The sequence below is a fragment of the Carassius carassius genome, chromosome 45 (genome assembly GCF_963082965.1).
Source record: "Carassius carassius chromosome 45, fCarCar2.1, whole genome shotgun sequence".
In the NCBI taxonomy this organism is placed as follows: Eukaryota; Metazoa; Chordata; class Actinopteri; order Cypriniformes; family Cyprinidae; genus Carassius; species Carassius carassius.
The window spans coordinates 22,807,187-22,823,186 of NC_081799.1; the positions used below are offsets into that span (position 1 = coordinate 22,807,187).

At 39.9% G+C, this 16,000-nt stretch overlaps 1 protein-coding gene across 4 annotated transcripts in view; it reads left to right on the plus strand.

Annotated features, from left to right (window-relative positions):
* LOC132127690 (zinc finger MIZ domain-containing protein 2-like) overlaps positions 1 to 16,000 on the plus strand; it is a 45,439-nt gene that overhangs the window by 12,483 nt on the left and 16,956 nt on the right. For 2 of the 4 annotated variants that reach the window (XM_059539676.1, XM_059539679.1), the window contains exon 2: positions 14,926 to 15,031. In XM_059539676.1, the coding sequence (XP_059395659.1) occupies positions 14,982 to 15,031 (50 nt within the window). In that variant the 5' untranslated portion in view covers positions 14,926 to 14,981. Of the gene's footprint in view, positions 1 to 10,283; positions 10,429 to 14,293; positions 14,846 to 14,925; positions 15,032 to 16,000 lie in introns of those variants that run through there. The other 2 variants (XM_059539678.1, XM_059539677.1) reach the window with 2 other exon arrangements.

The window sequence follows — 16,000 nt, forward strand, 5'->3', positions numbered from 1 at the left end:
ACGCTCTCAAATACACTACTGTATTGGCATTTGGCCACCTGAGAAAAGGCTTAGAAACTCTATGGAAGTTCAAACACAAGGCAGCAAAGTCTCTTTCTCTCTAACTTCTTTTATCCTTCCTTCAGACACAGACGGCCCTCACAAAAAGAAACATTTTTGTATTGACAGCTCTGAATGTTTCTAATCTCGTGCTTGTCTGCCAGAGGGACACTTTTCCTTTTGATAAAGTCTCTCTGTCAAGGGAGCTTTCTAACCTCTCAGTGCAATCTGAATGGCTTTTTTTTTTTCATGTACATTTACCATCCTTTTTGTACTAGCTTAAAACTAGCAAGAAGACTGAAAGTAATAGTAGAATGAAATCTGTGGATCATTAAAATAACACGCGGAGTGTAAAACACAAGCTGTCGTTCTTAAAATGAGCCGTCTGTAACTGATAACAACAGAATCAGAGCAGAATGATGACAAGGGTATGTGTTGCTCGGGCTCATGCAGGAAAACCGGATGTGTTGTCAAAATGAATCTTTCCTGCGGTCTCATCTGCAATGTCAGCCGCTGTCTAATCTTCCCATCAGCCCTCACCGGGCTCTGACGCAGGTCCTTTGCAGCTTTGGCCTGCCACAAGGCAACTCCCCAAACAGGCTTGTTTCTATCTAATCTGCCCACCAGAGAGAAGCGCTCTGTGTCATCATTTACACCCTCCATATGGCGCAGCTCCCCATGTGAGGACGGAAAGGCCCAATTCATCATTATAAGGACAACAAGAGGGCAAGGGGGGTTGGTAAAGACCCGAGCTCAAGAAATAACAATATATTTGGTGGTATAACACAATTTGATGAGATTATTCATGGGGACTCTGTTTGCTGACTTGTTGTAAAATAGACATTCAGTGAGAACTATAAATAATACAATTATATATAATGAAATATATCATCAAATAAAATGTTAACATCTCTAAGTGGGTTTATAAGCTTATAATTGTAATAATTAATTGTGGCGTTGTGTGGAGTGAGAATCTATTTTTGACACCAAGGCTTCTTATTTGGTTCAGTTGATCATTTGCTTAGTAGTGTGCCACAGCTTTTGAGTCTGATTTGAATTACAGGCAAATCGATCTGCGACAACATGAAATTGTGCTTTTGGCCGAACCGTGAGTGCACATATCGCTCCTCACAAACCTTCCCTACCACGGCCTGTTTTCTGCAGTAATAAGCCTTTCCTCCACAAGCTGTGACGGCGGCAGTGGTGTTGTCTGGTTAGTGTGGAGTGGACACACCAAGCAAGGTCACTAGGGTTAATGGTTTCTCTGTTCTCAGTGACAGGGACACCGTGGGCTCTGATAGATGCCTCATTAGCCCCGCGTCTCTATCCTGCCTTCTGTGAGTGAACAAAGCCAACGGTGAAGTAAAAGAGTCTGAATGTTGAGAAGAGAAAATTGTTGTGCAACCGACTGGCGACTCGTTTACAGCAACAGACTGTGTCTTCATGGTTTCGCTTAATAATTTACTGATTGGCATCGGCTGAAATGGCATGTTTGTTCTTGCTTCTTGTTAGGGAAGGTTATGGTTTCCCCATGCACCCTTGCCAAGACTTTGTTATATCTATAATTGATATGCGGCCCAAGTCATGGGTTCTTCTTAGAGTTTCCTCCAGCCACTTTTTCTTAGAAAGCACCTCTAAAAGGAGACAAAATGGTCATTAAAAATGTTTTTAACTTTCTCACCCAGATGGACAAGCAAGATGCAAGTTGTGATTCTCTTCAGCAGCTCCACCCAGGAAAGGGACCTGTCTTAACTTGCTTATTCAAGTGCTTTCTTAAATATCCCTAACTAGATTTGACACACTAATACTTTTAACACACTGTATTTTCTGGGTGAGAACCAAGGTTACTGGCACTCAGGGCCCATGTTGCCCTTAGTTTCGGCTGGCAGGATTAAAAGGTGAGAGCAGACGCAGTAACTCCTGCAGGCTGTTGGACCAGAACGGCTAAGCCAGCATCACCTCTCCGTCTGCTCGTCACAGACAAAACAAACAAGGTGTCGGGTTTGACTGACCCTTAACCCCCTGTCTTCAGCACAAGCTGACTACTGTACGCTCTGTCCTGCAGTGTCATACCTTAAACTTTTGACAGCCTGCTGGCTCACGAGTGTGCCGGAGCCGGTCACAGATCTGGGCCGAAATAAATCAGTACAGTCAGAGGTCAGGATCAGGAGAACTGCTTGCTGTGAAAACCAGAATTTTTTTTTTCCACCTCTCTGTTATGATTGCTCTCATTGCCAGTGTTTTTTTGTAACATTTTAAAGAGAGAAAAAAGGTTTAGGCAATTTTTTTAATTACACAATCCGAAATAGAATTTAATTTTAGGAATTATTAACATTTTAGCCCCTTTCACACTGGACGTCGGACCTGGCAAATTGCCGGAACATTGCCAGGTCGCCTTCTGTGTGAAAGCAAACACGTCCTGGGATTGATTCCGAGACTGATCCCAGGTCGGGGACCTAGTAACATTGCCGGATTCAGTCCAGGAACGAGCGCTGTGTGAACCAAAGCCAGATCTAATGCCGTGTCGTAGTGATGATGCAGGTGTTTTGAAGGAAGATCAACATTCGCGACAAAAAAATATGTGCAAACTGTAACGAAGCAGAGATCAGTTAGTTATATATAGTTATAATAGTTATAATAGCAAACGATGGGCAAATTCAGCGTCAACTTGGGCCTTGTTTATAAAACATTCGTCACTCAAATGACCAGAACACACAAAGACACTTGATACACTCCGTTGCTGCCCCCGAAAAAACAAACTGCATCCACTGTTGATGTAATGCTGGGTTCTTGGGGAAGCTGAACACGGTAAACTTTCCCTCACATCCAAAAACGCACTTATTTGGAGGCATTCTCGAACAAATCCTACGCAGCGCTGCCGACTTTTTGAAGCGCATGATGTGCGCAGTCTCGCTCTCCTCTGGCCAATGTGTGCCACTTGAATAAGCTTTTCCGACAGAGATGCTCATATAAGGAGTTCCGCTCTGTTCCGTTCTCGTCTACGTCATTAGATCCACGATCTAAAAAAACCAGCCGAAAGTTGTACCAACCCGGAAGTAAGATTTTCGGCACAGAAATTCATTCTTCTAAACAATTTTTTTAAACTTTGGCCATGTTTAGCATGAGAATCCATCTCTTTAACACTGTGAACAACTCTGAATACACAAAACACTATTGTACCCCCCCTTTAAATAAGTATGCCCCGGTGCATAGTCAACCTGGAGTGGTGGGTTTTCATTTGAAAAGCATTTTCAGTTGTAGGACATTTTACAAATCAAGATAAGTGTACGAATCTCACTAGTGCTCCACAGCTTGGTGTTCTTCGTCTCTGTTCTGACAGTTCTGGAGACAGGGGGCGGGGTTTTGTTTGTAGTAGACCTGCGAATGCAGACACGATAGCTGATCACAATTCATCCTCGCCTTCCTCCAGACAAGCACACACTGATCAAATACTTAATTGACATGTGAACATTCTCACACCAGTTTTTGATGGATTAAAAGGGCACAATTCCATTACGCTGAATGTTAAGTTCTCAGAGAAAGACTTTGAGTCTCTAATGCTCAGTCACTTACACCACTTTTACATCAAAATCATGTCATGCCTGTTTAGATGGAAAAGAGGTTTCAGTGCGTGATCTTTTGAGCTGATGGTGGGATAGGGTAACATTAATCGGGGATCTGTTGGTTTGTATCTGTTGCCTGTGACAGCTTTACCCACACAGGTGCCCTCAGCATCTGCTCCGTGTCTGGCTGAGTGATGGAGAAGCGGTAGTCCTGGGCTTCCTCCAGCTCAGATCTCTGATGTTGATAGCTTTCGCACTTGGCGATGCTTGTGCAGTGTGGTAGATCAGTTAAGCGAGACGCCGTGGTGTGTGTGAATGCTTAAGGGGGTGTGCGTGTGTTTGTCAGACTGAAACAGTGACTCAGTGCAGGGGTGGGACACTGACACACTCTGTATCGACACTGTGTAAAGCCCCAGCAGAATTGAGACTGACCTGTTCTTCTGACGTCGTCTTACCACATACACAAACAGTCCTCGGCTCCTCTCGCTGGCCTCTTGACCACAATACGCCCACAACCTAAGAAAACAGAGGTGTAACCCTGTGTTGTCAAACGGACCCCTCTGACTAACGTTTTTTCACATGTTTGTATTACTCCATACAAGGCTACTTGGATGCTTGTGTGCTGTAGCTTACTGCTACAGCAGCAGAATGAATGTTCCTCCTGCCTTCTGAGCAATGATGACAGGCTTCATACACCTGCCACTGCTAGGACCATCCTTTCTTGGCAAATACGGCCTGACCAACTTAACGGTGACTTCATATGATGGGCTGTTTATAAAAATATATATTTTTATATTTTTTTAAATATATAACGCGTGTGTGTGTTTATGTATATATGTGTGTATATGTATATATATATGTGTGTATATATGTGTGTGTATATATATATATATATATATATATATATACACACACACACACACACACACACACACACACACACACATATATATATATATATATATATATATATATATATATATATATATATATATATAAATAATAAACGCACTGCACATACATTTATTATGTAAACAAAAATGTATTATGTATGTATAAAAATATTTGTTAATAGTTTTTGTAATTGTATATCAACATATTTAAGCGCAACGGCGGAGCTGCCCACGAGACCATCAGCGCGGACATAAATAATTTTTTTTTTAAATACACATTTAATATACCATATTAATGATATACTATTTCTATATTATTTAAATATGTAATTTATTTTCTTTATATATTAAGATATCTTTAAAATATGCTAAAATATTTTTATATATCTATAAAGTATCAACCAATTGTGTCTCAGCACACAATTAGTTTATTGTTTATTGGCTGATTCCCAACATAATTAATTCAATGTTTATTTTGCGTTCAATGCACATTTTGCTAATTTTGTCCCTAGAAATGTCCCCAGGATTCATCAGGGCCTGGTGAATTGAATTGGGCAGTTGTTTTTTGGTTACATTGCAGGTGTTGTTTTTTTTCCCATTTCAAGCTGCACCTTGTCATGGACAAAATAAATGAGCGAAAAGACAAATTGCTCAATTAGTCGCAAATGCTTTGGGGTGTGGATGGGCATTTTCATCCGATTTTTCTCTCTAGATGCTGGTGGTTTGTGGTGTTAAGTATCAGCTTGACAGTGTCATAGCGTGTGCACTCAGCCCAGGTTCTGAGCGGTCATGATTAGTCCCATGATTGGTCACTAGCAGGGGAGCTTTTTTATGCAGACGTGTTTGTTGCCACGCATGAGTATGGCTCGTCATATTCCAATAAATAAGATCCACCTGAACCTTGCTCATTTTCAAGACCCTCGTATTGATATCAAGAGGCCACCCACACGTAGGAAGTGACTCATATACAGCGATATCACTCATAGGACTCATACCTCCGTAGGAAGGATTGCATTATGCAAGGATTTGAAAGCCCTGAAAACACTGACAGTCAAAACACTGCCATTAGAGTAACATCTCCGCTACGATCCCAGCAGAAGCTCTTTTACTGCCCCGCGGAAGCCACACGGCAAGCGTCGCTCTCTGATAAGGGAGCTGGGCGGCCGTTGTTGGCTGGCAGAACGCTGTCTCTATGCAAGTAACCATCGAGTGGCTCTGTCACCGTTCATCAGCCAAACCATCAGTCTGTCAACCAGTTTTTCCCTCTACACCAGCGAGGGAGAGAAAGACACCGCTGTGTGCAGAGTGAGTCACGTTGCAGTGGAGAGTGAGTGAGCGGGAGAGAGACACACACACGCACAGAGCAGCTGAGCATTGAAGTCAGACAAGTTTATCAAGTGGAGGCCCTTGAATGAACCAGTCGGCTCTGCTTTTGTAAAGGACAGTCAGAGTCTTAACAAAGTCATTAAAGGAGAATCAATACAATGTGACGCCATTTGCATTCGCTGCTGCTCGATTCCAGCGAACAGGGGAGATGGGTTTTAGAGCAGTGAAGCTTGGACTCTTATAGACTGATGCCCATAAAGAAATCTGATATGGGCTGAATGAATGTGCTCCATTGTGCGCTTCCACTCAACCTTTTCTTGCCTCTGAGAATGGCAATGCAACTTGCTCACTTGCAGGTAAAGAACTAATTATTAATTTAATTATCAATATTTTCCAGTCATTTTCCTTGAGTAATGTCTTGTTGGGACATTGGAGAGCAAGTCTTTCCACCAAGAAATTTTTATGGGATTTGATTGGCACTGGAGACCCTGGGATGTAGCTAAAGAAGCAGAAGCATGTGTGATAGATTAATGGTATCGACAAGCATTTTTCTCCAATTTTGGAACTGAAAAGATCAAAGGCTTTGGGGAGGGAGATCACTGAAGAACGGTATGAATATAATGGTGAGGCATGCAGTGGAAGAGCATATTGATATTGTCTTTCCATAGTCATTTTCCTTAAGGAATGTCTTGTTGGGACATTGGAGAGCAAGCCTTTCCATCAAGAATCTCTTTTGATTGGGACTGAAGAACACAGGATGGTAGAATGTTATTTCCCCTCAACTTTAAACTTGAAGAGATTAAAGGGTTTGGGGAGGGAAATTGCTGAAAAATGGTAAAAATATAATGGCAGTACACACAGTTGAAGAACTGTTGAAGAATTGACATGCTTATTAATTGTCTTTCTTAGTCTATTTCCTTGAGGAATGTCTTGTTGGGCCATTGGAAAGCAAGTCTTTCCACAAAGAGTATTTTATGAGAGTTTTGATTGGCACTGGAGAGTCTGGGATGCTCCCAAACTTTCAAGTGTACGGTAGATGAGAAGCAAAAGCGTTTGTGATAGTTTAATGGTGACGAGATGAGCCTTGTGGCGACGAGCATCCCCCCCCCCCCAACTTTAAACTCAGGGATGAAGGTGTTCTTCACTGAGGAATGTATAGATCTTAACCTGGAGAGACCCACTAAATCTGCTGAGTTAAGATAGTCACTGCTGGTTTTGTTCCACCACTACATACTTGCTCTGGCCTGATGCCCTGCCACTCCTCCAGACACAAACAAATGTGCAAACCGCTCACAGATGTGTTATGAAACATGGATGCTCATCACGTTCCATGCTGGCGATGTCATAGTACTATCGTTTGGCATTTAGGCTTTCATTTAAAGGGATAGTCTACCAAAAGTACTCAACTACACATCCTTCCAAACCTGCATGAGTTTATTTCTTCTATGAAACACAGAATATTTTAATAAATGCCACAGTACATTTTTTTTGTTGTTGATACAATGGAAGTGAATGATTTTTTAGTCCTCATTGACTTTCATTGTTTGAAATGAAACGTTCAACATTCTTCAAAATATATTATTTTTTTGTGTTCCACAGAAAAAAAAATTATATGGAAAAATTTCATTTTTTGTCTATTTTGTTTTTCTTTAATGCATTTTATAAGAAATATTTAAATATTAAGCATTCTCTCATCTACATGATCTATTTTACATATTTATGTATAATTTATTCATACATTGTTTTTTTTCTTTATTTATATATATCGGGTCTCTCCAAACTTTTGGGGGTAAAATATGCCTTTAAACTACGTTTATTGGGCTGAAAATCACCTGTCTTTGACATTAAAACAAACCCTTGAAATACTTTAACTTTTAATTTGAACTGATTCAGAATAATTGGATGCTGACATGCCGCTTAGTGTTCACACAGCTTCTGAATCTCTTGCGTCTTGGCTTTGCTCTTGTAGGTGTACACCAGGACGAGGCAGTTTGCAAAAACCGGTTGTTCTTCACTTTCTGTTTGCTGCTAATGAATTTATTCAAAGGGAGGTGACAGACCGCCTTGTACACACTCACACAGTCTTCAAGTCCTGTGTCTGTGTTTGAGAAATTCAAACAGCACCAAACACGGGCCTGGACACTGAACAAATAAAGCTGACCTACAAGGTGGCATGTGCTACACATACAAACAGCAGTGCGGTTGCCGCTATCTCGCAGCTATAATGTGCTTCCCTCTCCTGAAAATATACTCCTCTATATCTATCTACCTAAACTGGGATTCAAGTTACATTTGCATATTTTTCCATGTCGGAATCTTTGCTGCACGCCGAACTTGCATCACACAATCTGCCGAAGCCTAAAGGCGAAGCAAGATTATTAGAGAATGAGGCAGGTATGAGTTTAACTGGGAACATTTGCTTTTTGTCTCTCTGAAAAGAATCAGATTTCCGTTTTCATCATTGTTATAAACATTACATTTTTGTGGATTGGCGGTGGATGTCTGAGGGCAACACATTGAATGCATTGACAGTTTACCTACTTAAAACTGACCCAGCACTTCAACAAGTCACAACACTTAACGGCTCAATCAGTGGCATGTTTTTACGTGCTTTTCGCGCGTAATACAGAATCGGCACTCTAAAATATTCATGCATTGATGCCTTTATTGCGCCACACTGTCAGACACCGTATATGCTTTCAGCTTTGAGTAGATCGCAGGGCAATTTGTTTCCTGATCTCTCAGGTAAGAGATATGATCTGTGTTCTTCTCCGCTCTCTGTCTTTAGGCGTGTATGGATTGCAGCGTCCCATTTTTCCCTCGATTTACTTGCTCTCCGTGAGATGCGTGTCTTTTTATGTCCACAATGATCTTTATTATACTCTGTTCTTGCTTCCAGTTTCAAGTTCGTATTCTTTGCTGCAGCTCCGTTGCTGGTGTTGAGACACTTTTAGCCAGAGATCCGTGTGTGTGTTTGTGTGCACATGAGTGGAGGAATGCATTATCAGGCCCAGCCTTCCTGTGGTTTCTAATCCTCAGTCCCCTTCCCCAGCCCCCAGCCTCTTTCTCTGTTTGGCAGCAGATTCTCGGCTCTGGCTTCAGCTCCGTGGGGGAGGGTAGGCTTAACCATGTGACCTAAGGCGCTCCCCCATTTGGCAGGCAGACGAATTGTGGATTTTTGGACAGGCGGTTTCCCAGCTAGTCTTTAGCTACCACTGTTCTTACTCATACACTGGGATTGTCCTTTGGTTGAAGTTGCTGGCTCTCAAGCAATGTTGTGTTAGATGGGGAAAAAAAGTGGAAAAATACTTTTTTTTTAATTATTATTAGTTGTTTCTTTTGTTGTGCTTTCTTTAGTTTTTAAATTTTTTTTATTTGTTTCTAAAAAAAAATACCAATGATTTAATAACAAATTAATATTTTAATTATTAATAATTATTTTAAGTATTTATAATTAATAATAATTATTGTTGTTGTTATTAATATATGTTATTTCTTAGGTTAAGAATTAATAATTATTAATTTTATTAGTAATATTAATTTTATTATTACCATTTATCCAAAACTAAAATACAATTATAAGATAATAAAAAACAAGTAATAATAATAATAAGAATTATTAAAGTTTAGTTTTAGCTTTTCCCAGTTATATTTTTATTTAAATACATTTTTAATAAAAATAATGGCAATTACAAATGACACTTGATTTCTGTGACACTGGCAGCACCAAAAAGGATTGTGACAATGATTTCCCCAAAAGCTCTACTTGCCTTCCATTGTTTGGATAAACAGGTAGTCCTGTTGCAAACTCAGACCTTTGAGCCAGAGTGGTTCATTCCATTTGGTGCTGCTAGTGATGCAGAAAACACACATTCTAGCTACAAAATGTGATGAAAAATAGGAATTCAAGTGCAGAACGATAGTCCTTTTTATCCCAGTCTCGATGGTTCCTAGAAAACTCTTAACCTGTGCTCTGAAAGCGCAGTCCCTGTAGAGAGCTGAATCTGCACTTCATTTCAAGAGCGCTGACGCACAGGCATTTCTCCGGCCTATCAGAAATCAAAGGCCTGTGAGGTTTTGTGTGCTGCTTGGCAAAAAAGTAAAGGCGTTTCGTGCCCTAAATGGGCACACCCCTGTGGTGCCATCTTGTCCTGTTGTCCCAGACCGAACAGTCCTGTCGGATGGGTGCAGGAAGAGACTCTGTGTTTGACGTGCCACGAGGGGTTGAGAAAGTTAAAAGCATGGAAATAGTACAAGAAAGAAAGGATGGCCCGCATGTAGGAGGAATTGGAGAAAGGGAGGGAAGCTCAGCAGGAACAGGTCACTGCAGGCCAGGGGTGGAACTAGAGGAAAAGAGAGGAGGGGTTAGATGGAGCCCAGCACTAAAGAACAGTGTGTTCTGTTCATTCAAGGGCAAGAACTGTTTGTGCTGTTATCCGTCACACAGTGAAGGGAAAGCAATAAGCAAATTTGCTGAACCTAGTTATTTCACAGCACAAAATAAGACCTAGTGCTTCAAGAGAGTGTGTGTGATGGTTCGAACAAACCTTGGCTTGTGGTTGCGCTTGTCTTGTGTGTGGTGTTGGGATGTGTACTTTGGTGTGCAGGTATGTTTTAAAAGATTTCATGTTTGAAATTGAATTTTTGTGGCTTGATTCCAAAAACTTGATTCCATTTCTCTACTAGGGAAACAGACTAAACATTTTGATGCCTCATTTTGCACTTAGGGGCATGTACAATTTGCTCTCTAGCATGAGCCCTATGATTTCAGTGATGCAGAAAATGCAGACGGAGTCGTGGAATCCAGTCATAAAACGGAATTCATAGTTTAACACGGAATGTCACAGAATTTGTCAAATTTTGAATGAATTAATCTAAAGTAAAAGTCAAGTAAAGGAATTTGGAAGAAACTAAAATGGAATTTAGGAAAAAATAAAACATATTTCATAGGGCCCTAAAGGTTACATTGTAACAGCAAGTTGTGTGGCTGTGACTTAAAACTTTGTTGTAATAGGAAATGTCAACACAGGAAAGAAACTGTGTTCAAGCCACATTATGGGGCCTTTAACTGTGTTTGTGTGTGTGTGTGTGTGTGTGTGTGTTCTTCACAGGCACCATATCGTGTTTCCAGAGCGGATGGATTACGGTTGTCCACTGTTTGAATAGATGCTCCTTCACTGAAGGATTGTTCCAATATGAGAGATTAATGATTAGCGGGGTGGGCTGAGCTGCACTAGGCTAATTAAATGCCATTAATGCTCGTCACTAGTGTTGTCACGGTACCAAAATTTCAGTATTCTGTACTGATACCAGTGAAAATCCACGGTTCTCGGTACCAAAGCAAAACACAAAAATATGCTAATTTAAAAAAAAAAATAACTTTTTAGCACTAAAAATAAAACCAATGCCATTCTTTATAGTTATTTACAATTGTGTTTAAAGTTTTTCTACAAGTTATATAATTATGAAAAACAGTAAACAAGTTTCACCCAAATTTAATGTCTTTTAATTTATGAAATTTAAACACATTTTATTTTTGGTAAATAAAGGGGATTTGCTATTAAAATTAAAACATGGAAGAAATATTGTGATTTATTTCTTTAAAAAATAAAGTTTTATAAATTTTTTCAACAGTAGTAGCAGTATCACATACATTTTACTAAATAATAGTAATATTTCTAGCACAATGCCTTTTATGTAAAATAACTTTTAGGCCTAATGAATGCATATTTGTCATTTTAACTGAACTTAAGACTGGTGGTGATGCTTAAGATATTTTTGGTCATTGAGGGTTTCTGTAAAAAAATAGTAATAGATCATATTAATTATTATTAAAAGATAATACTACTAATAATTCTACTATCATACTAATGTATATACAATGCACTATGAATTGATGAGCTGCTGGGTTTATGAATATTAATCACGTTGTCTGCGTTCGGTCAAAATGATTTGCTGAAATCAAAACAGGGACGGTAAGAGATCAGCGCCAGCCAATGAAATTACCATTTGCGCATTAGCTCCGCCCACTACTGGAGAAACCGGTATGTCTTCTGCTTGTTCGAAAATGAATATGAATAATTCTAAATGAACTCCATTATTTTGACAGGAGAAGACAACAAAGAATAGTTTACATATAGCGTGTCGATTCAGCGTGTTTTTATACAGTCTATGGGTAAGACTCCCGCTCTCTCTCTCGTTGCATGTGTGATAAACAGCGCTATCAGTAAAGCGACGGTGAGTCGTGCGCCTTCACAGAGAGTTTACAGAGCATCAAATACAGGTGCGCTGTGCGTCCATTGAGATGAACTGAAAAGTTCAGATCGCTTGATGGAGAGAGAACTCTGAAGCTCAGATGCTGAAATTAATGCAAGCATCATGCGCTTAGGTCTATGTAGTAAACAAACCCGCACGTCTCTGCCATTCATTAATTCACACAGTGACGCGCAGAACACGGATTCATATTTCAAACAACTTTTGCGGCTAAACATTTACAGATACTGGTCCATATGGAGATTTGATTTGATTAATTTATGCTAACTTTAACACATTCCATGACTGTCCATATTAAAATGTAAGTTTCATTTTCATGACTGGATTTTGAGATTCAGTCCTCATTTTCTGCTTCGCGGAAATCATAGCGCTGAACCGGGTTTGAACGGAACCTCGGTACTACCGGTACTTAAAGAAACCTGGTACCGTCACATTAAATTTTTTTTAGTACCGACTTGGTACCGAAGTACCGGGTCTTTTGACAACACTACTCGTCACTCAGCAGTTAATTAATCTGGAGAGCTATAAGGTTATGCGTTTCATTGATACAAGCCCCAGAAATCAAAAGTAGTAAACAGGCATTTTGGCTTGATGCAGAGAGCTGATAATTATTAGTGGCCTCAAATCTAGAGATATGAGGTTGGGCTATTTTGCCCTGCAACATTAAGAAATCAACCCAGGGTGCCCTATCCTCTGCTGTGCTAGATTTGTGGCAGTGGATTTTGCCAGGGTAAACACCTCTTAGTTTTTCTTATATCAGAAAATTGATATGATATATAATAATGTAATTTTTTTTTAAAGTAATAGTTTAATGTTGATGTATTTATTTTTTATTAATTGGATTCAAAATCAGTTTTTCAGTCAGTTATTGAGATTGAAATGTAATTCCGCATGGTGATCTTGGTCAATATTTTCTAAATGTATTTTCCTATGCTTTGGACAAATTTGGTACTTTTTGCACCCATTGCAGCGAATGCTGTGGCCTTTTTTATTAAAATATTTTTATTTATTTTTTTTATATATGAATATATTAAATGTATTGTTTTCGATATATTATTTTATTATGCATTATATTATACTTATTTTGATTTATGTAAAAAAATGATTTTTTTTTGTAATTTGTTAAATGAATGCATTTCTAAATGATTATATTTTATAAATATATATATGCATTCAAAACAAATATTTAATATTTATAATTCTATTAATACATTTAAAAAATATATATATATAAATAAATTCTCACTGCAAAATGAAGCTTATGCCTTTGCAGCTAGTGCTAGCTAGTGTGTTTGTGTGCATTTTAATAATTAAAAAATATCCATGATTCCATACTAATGATTAATGAAATTCGTACTTAATATTTTAGTCAGCCTAATCAAAAAAAAAAAAAAAATACCTTGAGAAACATACAACCTATTATTCTTTATACTCTAAATTTGTTGAGGTGATTTATGTAAGTAGTGGTTGAGTGGGTCTTTTTTTGGTCTTCACAAACAAATTAAGCATCCCCAGTTGTAAGAACATGCACAAACCATAAATAGACAAATCCTTCAGTATAGCATCGCAAAGAGGCTGAAATCAGACACGGGTTTAATAAACGGCTCTTTACACGGACGGAGCTTGTGTAATTGCTAATGAAAACGGCCAGGCGAGCATGTAAATATTGCTAAGCCCGCTTCAGTCAAGTGGTTATCAAAACACAACAATGGAGGATCTCATTTTGTCGCTGCCGCCCACCTCCCTTTCTCATCCTCCACTCAATCCTCTCATTATCCCTGTAGGTGAACCTCTCTCTGATCAACTCTGTCACTCCTCTGAGTGACTCTTCCTGCAGCCCCCCTCGACGCAGCGGCATTCATCCACCTTTCTTTTCAAGCTGTGGGGTGTCTGACCTAAATCTGTAAGGAAGGAGAGGAAAATGGAAGCGGAGAGGGATATTGAGGGGGTGGAGAGAGTGTTAGGGGTGTAGGGGGACTGACAGCCACTGATGTTGGCGGCAAATTAGCATGTGCACTAATCAAGCTTCACCCCTGAGAGTGGAGACAGACGGAGAGGCAGTGGGGTGGGGCGGAGGGGGTCTTGTTGTCATTATTAACGTTGTACAATCTAAACGCACTCGCACAAAGAAGCGCCCTCTTTGGTCGGAACAAGTTCCCTGATGGCTTAAATAATTGAGCGGGGTTGAAGGCGTTATCTGCGCAGAGGGCTCGGATCTCAAAGCGGTGGCGGCAGCGGCCCTGAGAACCACCATGTTTCCACAGCTCTCTTTTCTTTTTGAAATCAAATCGTGCTAAAAATAGCCCTCCCTCCCTCTCTCCCTTCTTCCCCGGCTTCTCCGGGCGCCGCAGAGAGCGGGAGGTTCCTGCAGTAAGGCGTAGCGTTTGGGTCGTTCACCATTGCGACCCATCACTCTGTTTTAAAGCTCAAGCTTTGCACCGGCTTTTGTCTTGGGCGCTGCAGTCTGGAGATTCTCTCGACTGCGGTGCAGCAGCACGAGAGATGCCACATGCTGTAAAATCTTGCTCCTTTGTGTGCGGCTCTGGTTGCTTTTTAAACTGTGATTGGTGGAAAAGCTCCAACTCGAGGATTCGATTGCAAAACCCACCCTATCAAAGTGCAGAGAAAGATGTGCTGGCGCAGTCAGTTGTTGATTAACCCCTTGTGCCTCTGGGCAGAACCGCAGCCTTCAGAGAGCCCCCCAAATGAAATTGGTTAAAGCTACTACAGCGGTGTTACGCATCTGCCTCAGTGAGTCACAGCGGAATGAAGTCTTTGTTTTGATTGAGTGCTGTCAGTCTAACGTATCTCTTTCTTTCTTTCTGTCGCAGACTGCCTGCTAGGTTGAGGAGATTCGGGGTGCCCCATAGACCCCTAGGTTCCTCCGATGAACCCCATCAACTCCATGAAACCTGCCCTGCCTCCAACCCCACACAGGTCAGTAGTTCCTGCACGTCAGCTCGGTGCAGCTGCGAGTCAGAGTGTGACTCGTGCCCACAGTTTCCTCTCTAACGACATTCTGAACTCTCAAAGCCCCCTCAAACTGACACCTGCTTCCCTGAGCGCTGCACCTAACAGTCTAACCCTAGCGCTGATGTTTTGATTGTTGATTTAGCATATTTTAACTACTGTTTGGGATTCACTTCAGGGAAGCAATGTGTTTTTATTGTTTTGCAGCCTTATCTGGATGAGATTAGCCTTGGCGTGCAGTTTAATTGTTTTTTTCCTTTTGGTTGTTGTGTTTTGCTTCTTTGAGGCTCTTTAAGGGTCCCAAAGAGTGCTTTATGGTTATTTGGAGAGAAAAGCAAGTTCTTGATGTTACACTGTAGGTGAAGTACCAACACATGACTTTCTTCTGTGGAACACAAAGGGAAGTTAAGCAAAATGTCAAAAATGATGTTATTCCTAGAAGGAAAGCTTTTAGCAGCATAAATGTCATGTAAATAGTTAAATGGTTTATCCCTAATAGTTTATATAGTTATGGTTTCCTATATATATATATATATATATATATATATATTAGGGGTGTCACGATTCTCCAAATCCTCGATTCGATTGCATTTTCGATTCTAAGGTCACAGTTCGATTCGATTCTCGATTTTTACATTTATTCTTTTTAAAGCACAGATTGTCATTTTTCAAACTAGACTTTTATGCAATATAATATCTGACCTTTGTTTGCAATGTACCACACTACATTGTCAAATTTAAAACTTTTATTAACAACATAATGTAACAATAACTTATATCTTTAGTCAATTGAAAACTTAAAATAAACTGCCATCCAGTTTCTCTTTTGTAAGTGCAGTCTTCTTCACAAAAGATGACATTCAAGTTCACAACAAAACAAACAAAAACAATAAAACAGACATGTCCATAGTCTCTGAACAATTAAGTGTCTTAACC